The sequence below is a fragment of the Microtus oregoni genome, unplaced genomic scaffold (genome assembly GCF_018167655.1).
Source record: "Microtus oregoni isolate MIOR12 unplaced genomic scaffold, Mior012 000010F_ref0000083, whole genome shotgun sequence".
Taxonomy (NCBI): domain Eukaryota; kingdom Metazoa; phylum Chordata; class Mammalia; order Rodentia; family Cricetidae; genus Microtus; species Microtus oregoni.
In genome coordinates this window covers 49015627-49040835 of record NW_024543069.1, presented here as the reverse complement: position 1 = coordinate 49040835, position 25209 = coordinate 49015627, and the positions used below count along the sequence as shown (strand labels likewise).

General features: G+C 35.4%; 1 protein-coding gene across 1 annotated transcript in view; it reads right to left on the bottom strand.

Annotated features, from left to right (window-relative positions):
- Window positions 1–910: 910 nt before the first annotated feature.
- Window positions 911–25209, bottom strand: part of Naaladl2 (N-acetylated alpha-linked acidic dipeptidase like 2) — an 835422-nt gene continuing 811123 nt past the window's right edge. The window contains exon 14 of the mRNA XM_041659204.1: window positions 911–1217. Within this exon, the coding sequence (XP_041515138.1) occupies window positions 1019–1217 (199 nt within the window). The 3' untranslated portion in view covers window positions 911–1018. The remainder of the gene's footprint in view (window positions 1218–25209) is intronic.

Genomic DNA, 25209 nt, shown 5'->3' with positions numbered 1-25209 from the left:
AATATTTGTTGACAAAAACAGACATCTCTTTCATAGTAGGGCTTTTTGGGGGGGCCAGTAATTTACTACTGGCAAAAATAACACATGTATTTGATGATATTTTGGATTTTCAAAGAAAAACTGTGAGAATTTTCCAATATTGTTATACAGTATTCTGTTAAAATCACTTTATAGCAAGGGATTGTGGAAAAGATGTAAGGAGGGACAGCCATGTGAGATGCCCTCCTGTAGCCTATTCCCTGCTTTCGTCATTCCATTAGAAACCACAGAAGGGAAAGGAAGGAATGTGCTGTCCCTTGTCAATGTATATCACTGCTGAAGCTCACATAGCATCAATTGAGGCAATTTAAGATTTTCAAAACGTGTAGCTTTAGGAAGAATTTGCATTTAAATTGCTCTCTCCAGTTTCTTGAGAGTTTCCCCCATGGAATGTTTATGGCTCTTTTTTCATTAGTACTTACAAAATTCAACTTCATAACCAGTGCATTACTACATCTAGTTGTGTCAAGAAAAGGAACTTCATTTTATAAAATAGAAACATTTAAAGTGGTTCTGAACATCAATTCCTCATTCAAAATGCATTACTTCTTCATATTGAACAGTTACTTGAACATTTATCTGAAAACTTTTCAGGTCTCCATGTCTAACATAGAAACTCAGTCACTGGAAATTTTATTAGAGAGAATTCTGGCATTCCTCCACATTCTGTCCACAGCAATGGTAATGCCAAGAATATCTTAACCCCCTCACAAGCATTTTATTTACAAAAATACAGCATATTTCTCTGTAATAGATAAATCTTGGGTATTATTTCAATAATTGCTGTTATATACTAAAATGGGAATATAAAAATATTTAAAATGTGCAAAATGTTCTTTCTTATGTACATTTAAAAATATGCCATCTAATAGCTTTAAAATTAGGGTAAAGTTTTTGATCACACACACACAATACCTGGTCAATTTAGAGATTTTGTTTTTATACTTGTAAACAAACTTTTAAAATGCTGTGTATTTTCTCAGTTCTTTTCAACCAAGACACTTTCAAACACATTCAATCCTGCTTTGAGGAAAACTTGAGCTGAATGGATGCTATTCAGCACATCGGACAGGGCCTCTTGAATGGTCTCATTTGAGGCCAGCGAACTGCACTGCTCCCAAGCCTCCTTGATGATGGAAAACTGGCTTGTCTTCCCATCAAGATGGTACAGGATGTTTCTAAAAGAAAGATGGAATACGTAAATGTTTTATGCACAATTATATTTCCATATCAAAACCTTGTCAGGAATAATGTCTACAAAATAACGAAGAAATTTTTTAAAATGCAGCATTGCTATTTTTCAATCTATAATGATTGAATGCACAGAGATAAAGTTCATTTGTAGAATCAAAAGTCATCAGGCAGTGTATGCTTCCTGATTGAAGCAGACAATGCTATCTCATATCATAAAGGGGTTTTCCAAAATTTTAAGTGAGACATTTGCAAAGCATCTAGAGCTAATTACCAGAAAATACATGAGGCAGAGGTATTAAATAATACCACATTGTATCTTAGCGCATTATTGGCTATGGAAAAAATGAGTCAGTGCATTATACAACAAAAAGGAGAATTTGTAAAGCCTTAACCCACAGCAGAGACTTTCTGGATCTTAGCCTAGCAACACATTGGGCTAGACAATCTTTTGCTGCAGTAGCTGCCCCATGTACCATTGGCATCTTGGACTAGATATCTGTAATTTCCATCTGGTAATGGTTAGTTTTTTTGAGTTTACATGCCACAATGTAAAATCACCTGATCTTAAACTTAGCAATTTGCCTTTTCTGTCTCCTAAGTGCTGGTACTAAAGACATGTACCACCAGGCCTGGACATAAGCCTTTCTTGAATTCATTTTCACAAGTAGGAAGCTTAGTTTGATGGGATCTTTCCCTGAGGTCAGCAATTCCGTTATTTCATTTCTTTATCTGTTTATCACCTTGAACACTGGACTTAGCTCCATTCCATTTCCTGGTGCTCCTTTTCTCCTCAAATTTCGCATTTTGTATTTTTACTTACTCATCTTGGTTCATTTCATTATAAATCTTCATTAGAGAAATAACCACATGGAAGAATCTATACTAGGCTGTTTTGAAATTTCCTTTGTCAAGGGAATTAAAACAAAGCTCTTCACTTTAGCCTCAAACAGACCTTTCAAACAAGGGCAAAAGCAGCCACATTCTTCATCACAATATCACAAGAATTATCTGTAGGTCACATACAAAAATTCTTTTCCTCTGAAAGCTTTCAAGCCAGGCCACAAACTCAAATCACTGTCAGCAACACTCTTCAATATTCCTATTGGTATGGCTCATTAAGCAATATTTAAAGCATTCCAATGCTTTCCTAACACAAAGTACCACAAGTCCAAATTCATATGAGCAAAAACATGATCAGGTATATCACAAAAGTACCCCAGTCCCTGGTAACAATTTCTGTCTTAGTTAGGGTTTCTATTGCTGTCAAGCGACATCATGACTATGCAATTATTATATTTAATTGGGGCTGGCTTGCAGATTCAGAGATTTAGCTGATCATCTTCATGTTGGCGTGCTGGCAGAAATGGTGCAAGGGAGCTGAGAGTTCTACATCTTGATGGGTAGCAGCAAAAGCAACTGTGTGCCATGCTGAGTAAATTGAACCTATGAGATCTCACAACCCACTCCTGTAATAACATATTTTCTACAGCAAGGCCATAGCTACTCTGACAAAACCACAGCTAATAATTGTGTAACCCCTATGGGGGCCATTAAGATTGTGAACCTGTCTACCATTATAGGTTAATAAATGTTTGAGCATCCTCCTGAATATTAACCTTCATCAGGTGATGAAAGGAGACAGAGACAGAGACCCACACTGGAGCACCAGACAGAAATCTCAAGATCCAAATCAGGAGCAGAAGGAGAGAGAGCACGAGCAAGGAACTCGGGACCGCGTGGGGTACACCCACACTGAGACAATGGGGATGTTCTATCGGGAACTCACCAAGGCCAGTTGGCCTGGGTCTGAAAAAGCATGGAATAAAACCAGACTTGCTGAACATAGCGGACAATGAGGACTACTGAGAACTCAAGAACAATGGCAATGGGTTTTTGATCCTACTGCACGTACTGGCTTTGTGGGAGCCTAGGCAGTTTGGATGCTCACCTTACTAGACCTGGATGGAGGTGGATGGTCCTTGGACTTCCCACAGGGCAGGAAACCCTGATTGCTCTTTGGGCTGACGAGGGAGGGGACTTTATTGGGAGAGGGGGAGGGAAATGGGAGGAGGTGGCGGGGATGAGACAGAAATCTTTAATAAATAAATAAAAAAAGAAAAAAAATAAATGTTTGAGGTTTTAAATATGTGCTGAATGACTAATATACTATACACATAGCAAATAATTATACTGCCCTGTGTGTGTGTGTGTGTGTGTGTGTGTGTGTGTGTGTGTGTGTGTGTAATTTTGGGCACATTGTGGGAGGCAATTGCTTATGCCGCAATACAAACAGTAAATGAGATGACAACTTGTGGGAGTCAATGCTGTTCTTCCACTTTCTGTGTTCTACACATTAATCTTAGGTCACTGGGCTTCCACTGGGCTGTCAGTCAAGGCCAATACCGAGTGATTTAAAAGTTTGTAAAATTAAAACAAAAACACAAGAATTAGTGAAGCAGCTTAATTGAGACACCTTAAAGAATAATTTTGTTAGGTCAAACTGACACTTGTGGGGGAAAAACACAAATAATGCAGAAATCAAGACAAATTAATAAATATTTAGCACAGAAATGAAGTTTCCTAGGACAGTCTCATGTATTATCTCTTGCATGATAGAGTCTATAAAAAACTTGACAGTTCCACCATAGCATAGTTATTTTTGAAGGACAATTAAAGAAGTAGTGAGATCTTTTCTTCGGTATACTCACAAATCATAATGAAACCAATAATGCAGCAGACAAAACATGCATATTTATGTTTTATGGCGGACAATGAGGGCTGCTGAGAAGCCAAGGACAATGGCACTGGGTTTTGATCCTACTACATGTTCTGGCTTTGTGGGAGCCTAGCCAGTTTGGATGTTCACCTTCCTAGACCAGGACGGAGGGGGGAGGACTTTGGACTTTCCACAGGGCAGGGAACCCTGACTGCTCTTCAGACTTGAGAGGGAGGGGGAGAGGAGTGGGGGGACAGGGAGAGGAGTGGGGGGAGGGGGGAGGAGTGGGAGGCTGGGAGGAGGCGGAATTTTTTTTCTCAATAAAAAAAGAAAAAAAAAGAAAAACTGTTTAATAATCCATTCATTTAAAACACAAAGTTAAACGGATTTGCTTCAAACATAATGATCAATACTCCTTTGTATGAAACTTGTGCTACTTTTCAAAAACAAATTTAGATTTAGTAGAATAAAAAAATCATATGCATGATATTTACCACTGTCAATTCTCTCCTTTTAGCTTCAACTTTAATCATGAATGATTTCATTCAAATATACAGAATCTAAAAGTGCAGAAGACATTTTCCAGAAGCTATTAACAAATATTTTCCGTTCTTACAGATTGTGTGATTTATCTTAAGAAACATGCTGTAATACAACATAATATAAAACAATAAACATACACTCTACAAAGAATGTTCATTTCTAAATCACCATAAATACAAGTACTTTCTTTCATCAGTTCTTAACATTAGAAAACAGTACATGAATTTTTCCAAGGCCAATGCAATGGAGTCTGAAGATCGCCATTTCTAACTAGTGAGAATGCACACCTGCCTTCTTAGTGACTCTAAACATGCCATGTGAACAGATGTCATTGTTTTGGTTTATGAAATTCCACATTTTCCATACATTATGTGATTCAAGTAGAAAACTTGTAGCAAGCTATTACATAAGATAAATACTCACATCCATTTCTACTTAAACTGGATACAAATAAGAACAAAACTTCAGAAACTGAGATTCCAGCTGAATATAAGTGACAAGGACTCTTTCATCTTAATTTGAAGGAAAACCTTCAACTTGGGTAGGTACTAATGTAAGCTGAAGTTTATCTCTACTATAATAATAGAATATATCTTCACTTTGTTTATTATCTAACTTGAAGAACAAACTGGGAATAAACAATCTTATATTTTCATTCTAAAGATTACTTCTCTTAGTGACTTTCAAAAGTAGCTAATAGTTTCCAGTTTTTGTGTATAGACACTACTCAGATTCCTGTTTGCATAACAAATTTATGTATCTGCATTGTTTTCTGAAAAGTTAGCAGATTATCATTTTCCTTTGTAGTTTAAAGGCTTGAAAAGCCTGTCAGAAGCCTCAAATGTACTTCCTTCCCATCATAAACCTATACACTTCAGATTAAGTAAGACTGAAAATCAACTAATAGCCTATTTAAAAAAGTCACACATAGATGATGAGGACAATAAGAGTAGAAGAAAATGGAAAATGTTTGTGCAGAAAGTATCCATTGAGGAATCTGGATTATAATCACAAAGATTTATATTCTTCAATGGACACTGACCACAGACATGCTTGCTCTAGTCCAATTTAAAAATGTTTCCCTGCAAAAACAATAGTTGTGAATACTATTTTAATTCAATCACCTTCCCATTTGCATAAATAAAAACATGAATCTCAGCGTGGCATTACAGACATCACATATAAATAAAGTATTATTTAACTGGAATCATTTGTGCGGTTATTGAGATAACATTAATTCTACACCCAAGCCTATCTTCCCTCATCTCTAAAAATGTAGATCTTATAAATGAGTCCTGCAAATACTCAGGCCCAGAAACAGAGTTATGTGTTATCCCACCCCAGTATCTACTCCATCAGTTATCTGCTGGACTGGGGAGGGGTACAACAATTCTTGTGGACCCAGAGATGCAGGATGTTCAAGTAGAGACCCAGTGAAGATTCAGAGTTGAAGTTTTAGCAGAGGTCAGGAGCCTTGAACCAGACTAACGATTCTTTGCAATGCATGCTTGCATGTAAAACTATATGGTTAAAGGCATTTATTGCATGACTCACTGTGTCACACTTCAGCTTCCATGGTGAGATTTTCCCTTTCTAATTTTTTCTTTTTTCTATTAAATGTTATTTTGTTTTATTCTGGGGGAAGGTTGGGATCAGGAAGCATGATGTGAAAGACACAATAAATAAATAAAAACAAAATTAAAATCAAGTAAAATAAATGCAATTTATATAATTCTGCTGAAATGCTCCCTACACACACACACACACACAAAGACTTCTAAAAGAAACATGTAATGCATTATTGATGGCACTAATGAAATTACAACATGCATCACTCACGTTAATGGGTCCTCTTCAATGTCATGTCATGGTGACCAGAAGAGAGTTGTACCAAATCTAAAACATAACTAATAACTCCTGGCAGTATCAGTGGAGGAGATGAATATTTCAACAGATAAATATATCCCATTCAACTTATGGAAATGAAAACATTGGGCAAAATAAATTTTGAAACAAAATACATATAAAATCTTCAAGAACCATTTCCACTTGTGTGAGTTAGGAAATTAGTGAAGGAAAGATAAAAAAATAACGACTCTTTTTTAAGTTTATATTTACGAGCATGGAATGACACCCACTATAAACCTGACTTAACATTCATTGTACTATGTGCTGGCAAACTTCTAAATTAAATCAAACTAAACAATATGTTTTGAGAACTGACTGGCTGTGCATGCTACAGCCAGAAAGGATGTGTATTTCAACTGTGTGCAGTGGTTTCTAATTCTCTCTTTGACTACACTAACTGTTCTCCATCATCAAGACCAGGTCACTGTATTTATATTGGCATTCAAAATAATGATTGTATATGGATACTATGTCTACAAGAATTCACAAAATATGTAGCTATACTACAAAAATAGCTTTTAAGATATATTGAAGTTGCTATTATCTAAAGTTCCAATGGTGATGTAGTATGTCCTTCTGTATGTTATGAATATGTTATATTACCACTGCTTAATAAAGAAACTGATTTGACCAATAGCCAAACAGAATTGAGCCAGGTGGGAAATTCAAGCAAAGATACAGTAAAAAAAAAAAAAAAAAAAAAAAAAAAAAGAAGGGGGAGTCTGAGAGATGTTGTCTACCACCAGAGAAGCAAGATGTCAGGTAACAAGCCATGAGCCTCGAGGTAAGATATAAAATAATACAAATGGGTTAATTTAAGTGGTAAGAGCTAGTTAATAATAAGTTGAGCTCAAAGTTCAAAAAGTTTGTAATTAATATTAGCCTCTGAGTGGTTAATTGGAAACTGGCATGTGGAAAAGAAACTTCTAGCTCTATCAGGGTAATAATTAAATCAATTATTAATACTATCCAGCCAGAGATCATTCATTAGACAATCAAAGAAATGTGTGTAAAGAAACATATACATTCTGCACTGGGGTCCAGATTAGTGACACTGTAGGTGCTGAGCGTATCGCTGGCTCTGGGGTCAATCCCCAGTAGCAAGACCAAAGCAAAACAATTATAAAATTTAGCAAAACAAAATGTTATAATTAATTTCTTCCATGCATGTAACCCCCTTTAAAAATTTATTTCTGACTTATAACATAAGATGTAAGATCCATTTCACCATTTGAACTCACAAATCTAGTCTAACTTTAGTATTTGCTTTTTCAAATGAAATATGCACATATAACATGCCCATATTTCACCATTTCCAGCAGGTTGTTTTTCTCCCATACTGTCATGTACTCAGTATTAGATTAGGTCACTTAAGAGACAAACACTGGGTCACAGAAGATATGATCATCTGAGTTCTATAAGAAGTGAGCTTCAGACAGCTGGGCAGCAGGAACACTGGGTACATTCATAAACCAAGACATTCATAGCCCAGTGTGGTTTTGTAAGCACTGCACACCTGAGTCTTGCCTGGATAGCTGCACTAGTGAATTATAAGTGAAACAAATAACTATTGTTTTAAGACACTAAATCTTGGGGATGATTTTCAAGAGGTTGTTTGGGAAGATTTTTAGGGATTGTTTTCCCTGTGAGACTTGGCAGGGTTTAGTTGACATAGAAATCCATTTCCTATTTTTTCTTAATAAAGCAACAGAATATGATGAGATTTATTAGTAATGTTTTAAATGACCAATTTAACTTAGATTGTCAGAAAATCAAGACCCTTATTTTGAAGTCTATTTTACAAAGCTCTATTCCTTCTGTTGATTCCTAAAAGTCTGTTCATATGATGACAAGTAGGGTTTTACTTTAAACAAGAAAGCAAATATAATACCATGATGGACTGAGTGCTTAGATTTTATCCAAAATCCTAATCTCTCTGATGTGTTAGCAAGAGGGAGTGTTTTGTTTTAAAATGAATTTGCATGAGTGGAGCCCCATGGTGGGAGGAGGATTTGTACAATAGAAAGAAAGACCACTGCAGCTTTTCTCTACTGTGCCAGGATTTTGGAAAGAAGGCAGTCACTTGTACAAAATAAATGGATCACCATTAGAAACCTGCTGTGCTGGTAACCTGATCTGGGACTTCTAAACATATCTAGAATTGGGAAAAGAAGTACCTGTTGCCAATCCATCCATAGCATGGTAGTTTGTCTTACACAGTCTCACCTAAGAAAATCATCAAAGTGTACAAAAATAGATTATCTTGCTACGTTATAGCCCAGGAGATAGATTAAAAGTATCCTGTTTCTATTGTGATTAAATACAAAATATGCTAGAGAAACAATTGTGGTCTATGTAGTGATAGTCAAGATGTTTCAATACCGCTGACTGCCTCATTTTTAATGTGGTTTACTCAAAGAGTGTCCTACATGTGATCAAGGAAGAGTCCCTCCATAAAAGAACTTTTGTGTTGTCAACAGAGATAAACATGTGTCTGCGCACAAAGAATCTTCTATGAATCCAAATGGGAGACAGAAGTTAGACAAAACATTTAGTCATTTCTTCAGAATCCATACTTGGACCAGAAGATGAAGCTTTTTAACACTCTTCTTGTTCTCCTGTCATTAGTCATGCGTTTTTACTCTCATGACTGCAAACCTTAGCAGGATCTAGAACCTTTAGGTGACAAGACTCTTTGAAAAGCCCATAAAGTAGTTTATAGATTACATTACCCTGTGATCATAGAGAGCACGAGGGAGCAACACCAGAGTCAAGACAGGATTCTAATAGCCCGTGCCAGGGATCAGGTCTTATTTTTTGTTTACTGGTGATGGCTGGAGCTTAGCAAGTAGTTCTCAGATGATGTGGGATGTCTTTCTGTCTATGTGTTGCTTTTATTAGTTAATGAATAAAGAAACTGCTTTGGGCCTATAGGGGAACAGAGCTAAGTGGGGACAACTAAGCTGAATGCTGGGAGAAAGAAGGAGGTGTCAGGGAGAAGCTATGCAGCCACTGCCAGTGACAGACATTCTAAACCTTACTGGTAGACCACGAGCCTTTTAATAAAATATAAAATAATGGAGATGGATTAATTCTAGATGTAAGAGCTAGCTAGCAATACACTTAAGTAATTGGCCAAGCAGTGATTTAATTAATACAGTTTCTGTGTAATTATTACAGGGCAAAGCAGTTTGGAATGAACCAGGTGGCCTCCTTTCTACAAATTGGCGCCCACATGGCCAACTAAAATCCACTTAAAAACCTGAGAGGGTTTGGAAAGAAATTCTAGACACAAAAATACAGAGTTTAGCACAGCTTCTTGCTGTTGTTGTCAGTGTGTAGCAGCTCATTTAAGAGAGGTTTTCCTGACACGGCAGTAGCAAGAAAAAAAAAATAACATCATTTTGCAACACAGGCTTTCTGAGTGACACTGCCGATGTGACCTCTGGCTCTTATGGAAGTCTGAACATTTGGATAGGGTTTGTGAGAAGCTTACTGTGCCTTGCTTGATATCAACATGGACTGGCTGTGTGCCTGGAAATGGTACAGTGTACATGGCTCTCAAGCAACTCCGCCATGTTGGAGCACGTGAAGCAAGCAGAAAGTACTGTATATACTCTACTAATGGTGCAGCGTAAGTTTTTAAGGAGCACTTAGCATTTTACGAAGCACTCCTGAAGATACACACGAGGACAATTTCAGACATAAAAGACCTCAAAATGTGTCACAGTGTTGGACAAATGTACAAAAGCTTGGGAAAAAGAAGAAAAAGAATATAAACGGTTATTAAAAGAAGTAAATGGCATTTTAAAATGGTAGTCTTTAAAGAGACAGTATACACAGTCATAGATCAGAAGGAGTAAAGAAAAATAAGCCATGTTAAAATAGAAAATTCACAGAAAGTCTGACATATATTATATATTATATACAATAATATATTAATAAGATATCATCAATAAATAATTAATTGATGATATATTAAATATATTATTGTATATATTATATACATTATATATTAATAATAGATATTAAATATATATTATTGTGTTTTCTCTGAGGCAAAGAAATGCCAGACTGTAGAAAGCCCAATGATTGAATCACTTAGTAAACAATTGTTATTAAAGGTCATTGTCCAAACATACAGGTTTGCCTGTCAACCATTTTAAAGGTAGGACCATTGGTGCCTTCATAAGATCAACAGCTGTATACACTTGAAAGATCAGTGACTATTCTTTATAAAATCTTGTAATATTTTTTCTGGAAATGTACATTAAATGGTTTGTTTCTAACATTGGGGGAATGTTAATATAAGTTTTTCATTCTGTAACAAATCATGTCCCCATAAATGCACTGCTATGTTAACCACATACAGTTTTAATATTCCTCTCTGGTCCAACACGTTCAAGCCACATTGCACTCTGCATTTCCTTAGATAAAGTTCTGATCCCTGAAAACTGAACATCCTGGAGAGGCCAATTATGATGACAAGTTTCTAATGAAATTTTTGTTACATCCTCACCTGTGTCTATCAGGCCTTCAATGATAACATCATTTTTTTATTATTTTAAAATTTGGTCTTTGTTCACTTATAGAACTTCACCAAAATACTAGCTTCATTGTTTCTTTTGAATTTTTGTTCTCTCTGCTGTAATTGTTTTATTATCCAGAGCAGTATGTTTTTTTTTTTTTTTTTTAACAATAGGTAGGCATTCAGAATTTCCTCTCTGATGGTAGGAAAAACTGAACCAGATTTGGCATAGAAGCCTGCAAGAGGCCTCACATGGAGTTTCCTGATGGCAAAGGAACCTTGAATATCCCTTGCTGACCTACAGTTATTGGTCAAATGCCTGCCTTTGCCACATCTCCTGCATCGTCCTGAAGAGAGGGCCATTCTAAATGGATTAAACTCAAGAAAAAAAAAAACAAAAACAACAAAAAAAAAACACTGTTCCTAGGAATTTCCTGTTTACAATGCCTTTAAACTTGGTTGCCTCAATTGAAACACTTTACACTTTGATTTTTCTTCAAGTCGCTGGAAATCACCTCTCCTATCCAAGTATCACCATGATCATGACATTCAATATCAATTGTATCTTGTATCTATTCATCCAAAGGTGCTGACCTTGCCATTAATGACCTAATTATCCTTTTGCATTGAGAATTAGCATTTTCAAAATCCAGAGGTTCAATTATTATTGCTTAGTTTCTGAATTTGGTATTAGTCTATTTATTTCTGATGTTAATCTTTGTAAGAAATCCATGAAAGTTTCTTTTGGGACTTCTATGTCTTTAGTAAATGATTTAATTTTCTTTCCTATTTCTTCAGTTCTGTTTCAAGAACTCAAAGCTGCTATGTGACAGGACAAGGTGTGGTCATCATGTACATCTTCCCTTTCTACAGTAGCATAATTTCCTTCTTAAGACTTTCATCTTGGAAGATTTCCATACCAATAGCTTTACTCTTAGGCTCTTCTCTGAAACAAGTACTCCATTGCAATTGTAGAATAAACATCTTTAACAAATTCTGTCTAGTTTTTAGGTACAATTCTATTACAATTTGACCATGAGTTTAACATTTGCTTCACATAAGATGAATGCATGCTATATGAGACTATTGCTTCTTTGAATCTCAGTAAATCTGCACAGATGTCATTCTAGCTTCAATGTGATTCTAGCTTCAAATGCCTGCAACAGGGCATTTCCAGAAAATGCTACCTTGCTAGATTAGCAATATCTGCACATTCTGGGTTTTACTGAGACCATACTTAATTTTATATAGTGAATAGCCATTAAGAAAGATTCTGGACATCAATCTTGGGCCTTCATGAGCACATGTGCCCATACACATATGTATTCACATACACACACACACACACACACACACACACACACACATGCACAGCACACACATAAAAGGGTAAAGTAGTCTGGTGAAATGATCTAGACACAGTGAATTCTTGATGCCTTACATGTGTACAGCTTTTTTTAAGCTCTGTACCTTAACTATATCATGACATTTATATACTCCCCAGACCCTACAGTGAGTTTTGCATTTCACAAAAGATCTTGTTTTGTTCTCAAGCCAGTTTTTCCTAGAGAAAAGGTTAATTATATAAAAGTACATGATTTAATCAACAGTTAAAAATAGTAGCATGCTGGGCAGTAGTGGAACATACCTTTATACTTTACACATACTCCCTAGTACTCAGGACGCAGCAGTAGGCTGATCTCTGTGAGTTCAAGGCTAGCCATGTCTACAAGAGCTAGTTCCTGGGCAGAACTACACAGAGAAACCCTGTCTTGAAAAACAACAACAACAAAAAGTAGCACAGGAAAAATGCAGGAAAAAATGATTCCCAACAAAATGACCCTAAATGCTTTGAAAGACTCATAAAGAGTGATTCATGCATGGGGTATCACTGAATTATATTTGGAGAGACAAATGGGAAGATTACTGGAGAAGGGAGGAGGCTAGTAGAAAAGGCAAAGAAGAAAGCTGATTTTAGATTGCTCTGTAAGTGTCCATTTCTTGTGTCAGAGTGGGGAAATAGAAACTAGAAAGCACCATTTTAGCTGCACAACTTAGTAGATCTAGAGCTCCGATTTCCCCAAATGATACCCAGAGAAAGGTCCTTCATGTGAGAGAAAATTATCTTTGGCAAATGTTTAGATTAAACTGCTCTTTCAAAAATCTGAACATCTACTGATTAAGTTTGTATTGGATTTACGAACGGTGTTTACCCTTATCAACTTAATGAAACTTCACCTTGAGTTCCAGGGTATAAGGTCAAGAACTAAAATTCCATGTGCAACTTGAATCAGGCACTGTTTGGTTACCCAGAGGAAAAGAGGTCAGTATTTACTAGACTCCAGCAATCTGTTTCACCAAGACTGTTCAGTCCATCTTCTTCATAACCAGGCATGGATTTCTCAATAATTAGCCATATTATGCAAATTATCAAAATGAAGGGGAAATTTGTAATTATTTTGTTTTCATAATTAAGGTATAACTATCCAAGTAACCCCTTTTAAATTTTGTATACTAAGTCCTTTGTTTACTCTGCTAATAAAATCTGAATTAATTGAGTAACTGTTACATTTTTCATTTACTAATCATACTAGACTCTGTGGTTTTTTAAGAAATGACCCAATCTGTTCTTAAATAAGTTAAAGTAAAAAATAATCTTAATGTATGTGTATTTTACTTAATAACTATATTGTAGGGATTTGGGAAAAATTATTTTGCAAGATTTATGTGTCACCATCTTAAGGTTTTATTGTTATTGACTTTTTAATTAAACCAGTTCTACAGGTCTGAAGTCTTTTTTTCTAGAATCCTCATGTCTAATTTTTCCAAAAATAATAATAATGCATATGCCTCTGAATCAGATCCTTTGGAACTGTAGATCTAAGTTGAGAGGAAAGATGTTAATGGGTTCTTTGAAATAGGCATGCTGGTACACATCACCTTGACATTTGTTCTACACTCAGTGAATATTCTGTCAGACACATTAATCCAATATCCTCAAACTTATACCATTCAGTGAACTGTGGGGTATGCAAAAATCAAATCCTCCTGAAGAAGAATATGTCCACAGCCTTAGAACAGTGGGAGGGAGTCTGCAGGATGATTTTACAGTCCCATTAAACATATGACAATGGTCAAGTTACATGTGCAATATTTAAGAAACAGAATTTTGTTATATTTAGGACATACTTGAATAGGAAAAATGAGGAAAATTCTAAATTTCATGTCTCCTTTTCTAAATCCAATAGATAACTAAAAGCTGACTGTTATACAGTAAAGTACAATGTCAAATAGTAATGAAAACCAATAAAAATACACCCATTCCAAGCTAAGCAAGTGTATTCTGAGTGACAGTGTCCTGATTATGTTGATACTTTCTGGTCAACAAGTTGCCATATCCAAGCACAATCATAGGTGAAAAGATATTTCACTATGAACTTTGAGGGTGATATTCTAGCTATATTAAATATTTTAGAAGATATTTTGAAGAACATATCTTATACAAAATCGGAGTATAAATTAAATCAATGGGATGCTGACTTTGGAAGGAAACATGCTTCATAATTTAAAAGGCACAATAAGTAGATGAATGTAAAAATCTCCTAACTTAAGAGAGGGCAAAGACAAGTGGCCATGCTTTTATTCCCTGAAATAGTAGTGTGTGTTAGGAATGTTTAGAGATCTTTAACTGCAGCAGCACTAAGTGTACTGCTACATCCCTCACTTATCATCCACAGGCAGGAATTAGCATTTGGTTTCTGACCTTCAAGCTCAAGTGTGTTTGGATCATGAAGAATACATAAGTAAAATAATTTACTATCTTTGAAAAGACATAGTTTGGACTCATTAAGTCACATATGCTATACGGAAGGGAAATGGTTATGTGATTGGCCTCACAATATCAACTTCCTTCATCTACAAAAAACCTGAGTATTAAAACATGACTTCTTACTCAGTTGTAATCAGATGATACTTATTCCCACTTTCCTCATTTATGCTCTCAAAATATGTGTATATTTAGAAAAACTCCAGTTCTGAGCATGCAAGTCTTCTACACTAAGGTCTCAAAAGTCCTTTGACAAACATTTGTGTAGGTTATTACCCAGTGAAGAATATACTTTCAGGAGAAGAAAGTTTAAAATTTCACTCTCCTGTATCAACAATGATTAATTGATATAGGGATAAGTTCATTTATGAATTGTAGCATCCCTGCCTAAACTAAAACAAGTAGCTAGAAATGCAAGCAATGCTCACAAAATTCAACAGACTGTCTCTGAAGAGGGTGAAGTAACATGGAAGAATGGAGACAAGCACCAGCAGTTAACACACACTCAGAACAATGACATCAATTAGGAGAGGAGCAATAGAAACTAAAGTCCTCAAGGACTTTGCAAGGAACCATTGCTCCCTGACACAAATGGGAGGGGTGGGTAGAGACAAGTGTGGCAGAGAAACACCAAAGTGTGCTGGCATTGACAGGCATGGATTTTCCTTTAAAGCCTTTAGAGATATCAACTTACTGGCACCTGATGGCAAACTTTCTCCCTCCAGAACTATGAGAAAATACATCTCTCTAGTTTTAAAGCAGCTGGATTTATTTGTATTTGTTATGACAGCCATAATAAATGGATAGATTTAGTTTATGCCATCCACACACACACACACACATACACACACACACACACACACATATATATATATATCCATAAAATTTTGATGACACTATATTTTATAACAGATTTTATAGCATAAGTCCAATAATTTCTGTGAAACTTTTCATTTGCTTATTCAGAGAAAATAAATTTATGTAGACATTTGTAAAAATAGCTTAATATTGTAATATCCCAACTTTGCCCAGGGCAAGACATTTATCACCCCTTGGAGATCCTAAGACCAAGACAGTATTGTTTGTTTTTCTAGGCATAATTATAGTCAGAGTAAAAAAATAATAATGATCATATCTAATAACTAAACAATTACAATAATATTGTTGAATAAAATTGCCAAAACACATTTTCTGGCTATGAGGCAGCACTATTATCCTAAGAGCATGTGATCACAATATTGGTACCATCTGATGCTCTGACAGTTTCATGATGTCTGAGAAGCCTACCATGTAATTTAAGAAGAGCTGTTTACATTTGTGGAAACACTAGACAAAGGAGAAATTTACATCCTGCTGGACAGTATATGATACCTTAAAATTTCAGCATGATACTGTAATGGGTGTGCAATTTAAACCTTGAGAGTTCTTTAGTTTTGAAATTATTTAATATTTTCAGGATAGGGTTTATACAATTTATGAGTCCTGAAAAGCCAACCTTTGGACAAAGGTATGTTTAATGAGCTGAGATAAATAAAATTTAGTCACAACTAATCTAACATATATAATTTACACTGATTTAAGCTTGGAGACTCTAATCAGAGTCATTAAGATGTGATATATAGAATTGCATGTACAAAATACGCCAACATTTTATAAAAAGAAATGAAACAGCAATTTTCTATATTCCCTAGATGTGATCCCAGAAACACATTGTGTCTGCTTTTAATTTATAATATTCAAAATCCGAAATTATTTTCTATTTATCTGAAATTTTCATTTAGAAAGAAAGGCAGACATTATAAATTTAGCTCTAAGAAAACACAAACCAAAGAATGGATAAAGAAAATGTGGCACATTTACACATTAGAGTACTACTCAGCTTTAAAATACAATGACATCTTGAATTTTCTATGCAAATGGATGGAATTAGAAAACACTATCCTGAGTGAAGTAACCCAGACCCAAAAGGATGAATATGGTATGTACTCATTCATAAGTGGATACTAGCTATAAACAAAGGATATTGAGCTTATAGTTCATGATCCTAAAGAAGCTAAGTAATAAGGTGAACCCTAAGAAAAATATATACAGATCCACCTGGAAAGTCAAAATAGACAAGATTGCCTGACAAAACTGGGAGCATGGAGTTTGAGGAAGAAGGGATGGTAGAAGGAAAAGGGAAAGGTGAGAAGAACTTGAAGGAATGGGATACTTGAGAAGGAGGAAGAACAAAGATGAGAGCAAGAAAAGAGATATCATAATTGAGGGAGCCATTATAGGATTAGCAAGAAACCTGGCTCTAGAGAAATTCCCAGGAATCCACAAGGATGACCCGAGCTAAGACCCTAAGCAATAGAAAAGAGTGTATATGAACTGACCTTGCCCTGTAGTCAGACTGATGAATATCCAGCAACTGTTGGAAACAGTCAGAGACCCACATCGGAGCACTGGACTGAGCTCCTAAAGTCCAGTTGAAGAGTGAAAGAAATGAGAATAAGAACAAAACAGTCAAAACCATGATAGGTACACCCACTGAAACAGTCAATGTGAGCTAATGGGGGCTCACAAACTTCAGCAGAACTGGGAACAAGCATAGGAACAAACTAGTCTCTCTGTGGTCGACTGTTGCACAGCTGGGACAGGCTGAGGGGCCACTGGCAATGGCACCAGGATATTTCCCTATTCCATGTACTGACTTTTTGAGAACCTATTCTCTTTAGATGGATACCTTGCTCATCCTAGATACAGTAGGGATGGCTGTGGACTATTTTGCAAAACAATGAGGATTGGATGGGGTTGGGGTGGGAGGGTATGTGGAGGGAATGGGAAGAAGGGAAGGAGTAGGAACTTGGATTGGTAGGAATAATGAAAAAAAATGATAGTTTGTTTTCTTTTATAAAAATAAATAAAAAAGAAACAAAAACAAAAAACACTTATTCTTTTTGTCAATTTTTTTTTATTTAATAGCATAGTATAGAAAAGGAGAGAAGACTGGGAAACAAGGAATCATACAGGAAATATATTGAACTAGATTACATTTTATTTTGAATAATTTTGAATAATTTTGTATAAAATTACACCGAATTACCATTTCTTCCAGACTCCCTGGTGAAACATCTGTAAGCTTTGTTCAGAAAATGGGGCCTGCTATGATTAGCTATAACAAAGAATTCTGTTTATCCAGACTATCTGAAGGCTATTCCTTCCAAAAGTCTTTGGCCATACTTCCTCCAATTTCACATGATAGAACAAGGAATCAATTACCATTCGCATTTAACTATCTCTGGGTGGCATGGTAATTTTTGTCTAAATTGGAATTAGCCCAAATCAATCCAACAAATGGAAACAAAATTTCTTCCCAACACTATTTACGATCCTTAACAATAGAGGTCTTCCCCAGGCAACCTGAAAATATGATCTCAAATGAGATCCCCTTTTACAAACAGATTCTTGCTGTCTACAGTATGCCTATTAAACAGATTCTTGCTGTCTACAGTATGCCTATTAAACAGATTCTTGCTGTCTACAGTATGACTATTAAAATATACTGTTTTTCAAGAGTTCTGGTCACTGTTCATTTAGCCCATAATTTCACCCAGTGATCCAAACCATCACTAATTTTGTTGATTTTGTTTCCAACTAATTAAAAATTATTTTTCCCTTTCCTGAAAATGATCTCTATAGTGTTTAATTTTATGTGTTAAGTGAGTTAATCTAGTCATGTGATCAAACATTCATTTTTTTGTTGCTATGAAGGCATGATATAGATAAACTATATCTATAATCAGTTGACTTAAATGAAGGAAATTTCCCTTGGTAGCCATTTAGGGTGTCATATAATCAGTTGAGGGCCCTAAGTGCAAATACAGAGACATCATGAAAGAAAAAAATGGAAGAGAACTAGAGAGAGAGAGAGAGAGAGAGAGAGGGAGAGGGAGGGAGGGAGGGAGACAGAAGGGAAGGAGGAAGGGAGGGGGGAGAGAGAGAGAATATCTTAAATTTCCAAAGTTGCAGTATGAATTTTGACCTCAATATTGTAAGTTTCAGGTATTTACTTTATAGATCTCTGTTTCTGTCTGTCTCTCTGTGGAGCTCTCTCCTAGGGACTTTGCTTTTTTTTATTAATTGGGGTTCATCTTTGTAGCCCTGACTCTCCTAGATTTTTCTCTGTTCCATGCTGCACCTTTGTTTTCTTGATATCCCTAGGTTTAAAATAAAAATTTTAACCTCTTTCTTTCTTACATTACCTGTATAATCATTCCATCACAGAGTAGTCTTAGACATATAGACAGATACAATGGTAGTTGATTAAATATGCTAATATAATCAAATTTTTAAACCATTGCTAATAACATCTAATTCCTTCTTACGGACCTCTCATTGACTTTCTAATTCCTAATTTCATGCTACATTCCTGTACCAAATCCATTTGACTACCTTCAAAGAAAAAAATTGCTTTTTTCAATTAAAACAATTTTAAAAACTTGTAATGACATAGTCTTTTGATCCCTGTCTATTCATTCTTTATTTCAATAGGACAAAGTACACAAGATAGCTTTGAGCTCTGTGTGTCTAATTCTTCTCTGTGCAGAACAGGTCTGATAATGGCAGACATTCAATACATTCAGTTGCAATAGGGATCTGTAGCAAACACACATAAGTGTTGTAAAGCAGAAGCAGGGATTTTCACTTCATAGATAGGAAATATAGTTAAAATGCCAACTGGAAGATAATTTAAGAAAAAAAATCACCCAAGGCATAGGTATTGATGTCACAGTACAAAGTATAAATATCTGTTATATGTATATTATATTAAATATATGTTAATTCTCTTACATGACTATTTAAAAATATATATGCTACCTACAAATAGATCATAGATTTGATATAAAATTAAGGTTTATTATTATAGAACTTTGTCATATATTATCCTTAATATCACTGTTGACATTTTTAATTTTTCTGACCCAGAGACCTCGTTTTAATAATGGGCATAATACTGAACTAAATGACATATCAACAAAAATTATCAGTAGAATTCTGAATAAAAACTGCTTTGTATGTATGCAGCATGAGACAAATTCTAGTTCATTGCAGACAGAAGAAAACACCATAAAAAAAAAAGATGGAGTTCATAGATTTCATCTAAGCACATCAAAGAATACATAGTATAATTTGGAACTATCAAGAAGAAACAGGACCATGTTATTCAGCAGCATTTAGTCAGGTAGTGGGCAGGGATCAGAAGAAAATTCATGGAAAATTTCAAAGAACACCTAGAATACAGCATGTTTGTGTAGGGGAATCCTTCCAGTTCTCATAGTCTTTGACTCCATGAAATTGCCATATAGATCCAGAACATGCAATACATACACAAACAAACTCTACTGAGAAAGCATTTAGTTCTGTACATCTTACCATCTACACTATTAAATTGGCCTCTGAAGCTTCTCCTAGTATTTACACTTGCACCGTCGTTTTTAATCCACTTATAAAAAAAGTGTTTGAGTGACTTCTCTAAATTATCTGTGTGATGTTTTTATTTGAGAAACTTATAATAAGGTGAGTTTTTTGTATTTACTTAGTTTAAACTTATCCATAAAAGATTTAGCACAGGTTGCCTTCCAGTCTTTGTACTGGTGGAAATATATGGTGACTTTTCATGTGCTAGACTGAAGAAATCCTAGCATCCTTCCACACACAATTTGATCTTTAGTATTGTATTAATTATATGTCAAGCTGTATATTATATGTATATATCATTATACAGTGTAATATAGATATTTCCTAATCATCCTTTCCTGTCTTTATCTAAAGTCCCAGGCTGGTGTCCTCTCAACGGGATTACAATTTAAGAGACTACATTTTTGGTGCAGGAGAATTGCCTGTCAATCATGTTTTAAAGAAATGCTGATTGGCCAGGCAGGAAGTATAGGCAGGAAAACCAGACAGGAAGTAGAAATGATATATGAGAACAGGAGAATTCTAGAAAGGAGGAACCTGATTCCTCCAACTCCTGCCAAGACTCCAAAGAAGCAAGATGTGAGCTGCCCTGCTGAAAAAGGTACCAAACCATATGGCTAACATAGATAAGAACAATGGGTTAATATAATCTACAAGGGCTAATAAGTATTCTGAGATAATGGGCCAATTAGCTTTATAACTTATAGAGATCTCTGGGTGATTGGGGGGGGGGGTTGATGGCTGTGGGGAACTGGGCATAACAGAAACCCCAACAAGCCGGCCCTGAAGTTACACTTTTTTATTAGTATAACCATGGAATGTTGACTCTTAGAAACAGACTAAATATTCAACATATCCATGACTAGTAGATAGACTCAACAGGTATTTCAGGAAGCCAGGGAAAGCTCACCTGTTTCCTTTACTCAGCTAGTAGCTCATGTAAGCTTTCAACTGAACTAAGAAGTACACTGAGTATGGGTTTAGAAACAAATATATGCTTTTCAGAGTCAAGCCTACTGGCTAATTTTTTTCCTTGTCTATTTTATCAGTATGTTATACTTGCTACCTATTTTTTGTATGTGGTGTGAGGATTAATTAACTTACTTCTTTACAATGTCTGGGTTATCAGCAAATATGTTTCCTTCTTGAGCTAAGTGATTATGAGCACTTAATGATCATAAGAATTATTCAATATACAAATTTTTCACTCAGAGAGAGAGAGAGAGAGAGAGAGAGAGAGAGAGAGAGAGAGAGAGAGAGAAAGGAGAGATTATGTACCTAAGAGGATATAAAGAAAGTACCAAGTGTGGTCACTTTTCTTAATTCTCTTCATATGACAGTAAGATAGCATGAAAAATGTAAAATGTGTTAGAATGGAGACAGAAAAATGAGATAAAATAAATAAGACAGAGACATAGCAAACTTTTTACTGTCATCAAAGTAATTATTTATCTTTCATGCATGTTTAAAATATAGAAAATTAGTTAATGCTTTTATAAGTACTTACTGAAACTTTGATACTCCAAATCTATCTTAACTAATTGGTAAAAAAAAAAATAAAAAATAAAAAAAATGCCAGAAAAGGCGAATGACTGCTCATTGAATGACTTGGTAGATGGTGTGCAGGCTTCATGACTTATAGTTCAATTTTTTGCCTTGCTTTTGTGACCATCTTTACATGGCATGGTATTTTTGTAAAAAAAAAAAAGTATCATACTATATCATATTTCTCTAGGAAATAAATGCTACTCCCTTATAATTTGATTTAAAAATTTATGGAAGTGTGAGGAAATAAGACCATGCTTTGGGTAAAATGATTTGTATGATTTAGAACAATAGAGAATATATATTTCCCAATACTAGAAACAGAGTTAGAGCCTTGCAGATGTTTATCTGTGATATTTACTGTTTGAGGACACAAGTATCTAAGTAATTTCAAGGAATGTTAGACAATATGAACACCAATATCTAGCTAAAATTATCATTGACTTCTAACCAAACTAGGGGTAAATTGAGTCAAATATATGCAGCACTGTCTTTTAGAATGCACAGTGGATTTTAGTTTTAAAAAGCCTGGTTCCAAGCCCATCTCTATTTCACATGAGTTGTTTAGCATAAAGAAAATAATATAAGTTAATAGATTGGATTACTAAAAGGTTTACAGATGATACATGGAAAATGGCTAGTACAGTAACTTCTACAAGTTACACTTGCTTTGACACAAATGTTATTATTAATCTTAATATATTTAATATATAAAGATGTATTAAAATTTAATACATTTTTAGAGAAATAAAATGTGCTATAGAAGAGAGATTATAGTGGTTTTATCCTCAGAATGACTGTATCTCCATTTGCAAATCTGACAATAATATTGTTTTTCTTATTTGAAATATAAAGAAACAATAAATCTAAAAAGAGACGTTTTTTAATAAATTCAAACAGAGTGAAATGTGGGATTCCTCTCTGCATGCTATGAATATATTTTATTACCATTGGTTAATAAAGAATTTGTTTGGCAGGGAAGAATATAGGTAGGCCAGAAAACTAAACTGAATGCAAGGAGGAAAAAGGCAGAGTCAGGCTGACACCATGTAGCCGCACAAGCAGCAAGAGGTAACAAACCATGAGCCTCATGGTAAAGTATAAAATAATAGAAATAGGTTAATTTAAGATGTAAGAGTTTGTTGGGCCTAACCTATCTCAGGGCCTATACCTCGAGGCCTGCAGGACAGAGAAAAGTCTGGCTCGAGTAAGAAGGATACTCTCAAAGCTACTGAAAGAAGATGAGGCAGAAAAATCTGGTTAGATGCTCCTGCAGCCAGAGGGAGGGCTTGGTTGTCTCTCATTGTCTGCAGGTAGCCCCACATATACAATGTCACTTAACCTGTAAAAGCTGATACAGTAATAAACTAAGGCCATGCTTTGACTTGACTTTCTATTGCGTCTGATTGTCCTCCATAGTGGGGCTGTGGATCTGATTGTCCTGAGTTGTAAGGCTGCAGAATGGGTGGATAGCACACTCACCTTTCCCTGGGGAATAAGGCTAAGGAGACCCGGCAAGAGTTAGTTAATAAGAATCCTGAGCCAATAGGCCAAATAGTAAGTAATTAATATTAAGTCTCAGAGTAGCTATTTTCAAAGAGGTTTTAGGAGTAGGCAAGTGTAAGGAAAATGGTTCAGGGGGACCAGTGGAATGGCATATTTGCAGTTATAAAAGTGCAAACAGAATCCTTAGTCTGGTACTACCAGAACAAAATTAAATTGTGTAGTACTGACTGCTAAGGAAAAAAAAATATTTCATTTTTTTGTGCTGAATTCTAAACACAATAACTTAGTAAAGTTTCTTGCAAATAGGTTAAAAAAAATGAAAGAAGATGCTTTACTTGTAAATGATACCTCAAGTCTGTTATTAGGAATATTATCACTATTGTGGTCTCAAAGCTAGTACAATGCCTGCATGTAGTTAATCAATACATACTAAATCAATTTTGACAAATAAATGAGTGTATGTGCAACAGTACATGGCCTAAGTTTTCAATAATACTAGAATAGCTTCCCAAACCTGGCACAACATTCTTCTACAAAAAGATATGAAGACACATAGATAGACAGGAAGACAGGCAGACAGACACACAATAAACAGTTCTTACTAAAAAGAACTAGAGTATATGTTATGAAATTGTTAATCAACTAGAGTCCATGCCAAGATTTAGTGCTATTGAAAGCCAAAAGTTCACTTCATCAAAAGTGTTTATTAATATAACGGCAGCATTGTGCAATAGGTAAACTGGAATGGGACCATTGTGTGTATTCTGTCAATCATGTTTTAAATAAATGCTGATTGTCCAGGCAGGAAGTATAGGCGGGAAAACCAGACAGGAAGTAGAAATGATGTGATGAGAACAGGAGAATTCTGGGAAGGAGGAAGTTGATTCCTCCCACTCCTGCCCAGATCACCGAAGCAGCAGGATGTGATCTGCCTCACTAAAAAAAGGTACTGAGCCACATGGCTAACATAGATAAGAAAACTTGGTTAATTAAGATGTGAGAGCTACCCAGAGAGAGGCTAGAGCTAATGGGCCAATCAGCTTATAATTTATGGAGACCTATGTGTGATTTTCTTTGGGAATAAACAGTTGTGGAGTACCGGGCGGGACAGAAACAACATCAAGCAGGGCCCCCGTTCATGTTACAGTAAACCAACAGCAAAGGACATTAGAACATGAATTTGAACTTGGTTATGCCATGAACTGACCTTGATGAAGTCATCATGTTGTAGGAGGCCACTTGATCATTTCCCTGCCACCCAGACTTCCAAAGTAAGTACACAGAAATACATTAATTAAATCACTGTTTGGGCAATCACTATAGCATATTGCTAGCAAGTTCTTACATATTAAATTAAACAATCTTTAATTTTATATTTTACCATGAGGCTCATGGTCTACCAGCAAGGTTCTACCTGCTGGCTTGTGTCTGTCTCTGGCGGCAGCTCCAGGGCTCCTCCTGACTCTGTCTTCTTGCTCCCAGCTTTTAGTTTAGATTTCCCTGCCTAGCTATATTCTGCCAAGAACAGGACTACAAGAGTTTTTTTTTTTTTTTTTTTTTTTTTTTTTAACCAATGGTACTCACAGCATACATAAGGGAATCCCAAATCACCTCCCCTTTAACTTTAACATGGTAAAATTGCATATAACAAAACAGCTATAAAGCATGAATTATAGTTACAATATTTGTATCTACTTTATATTTTATCATAACAAGGAAAACTACAACTATTCTTCAGCTCCATCAAAGACTCCAGAAGGCTATAATATTACTTAAGCAAACAAAAGGTTCATTGGAAGCAACTTCCAAAATTCTAGAATTGACAGAGATATCTCATTGTGTGGACGATTACCCAAAGTTCTTCTTTGTTGTGGGTACTAATCTTCAGCCTAATGGCCCATAGTTCTTGTCAGACTTTTCCAGGAAGCAGGAAATTTTAAT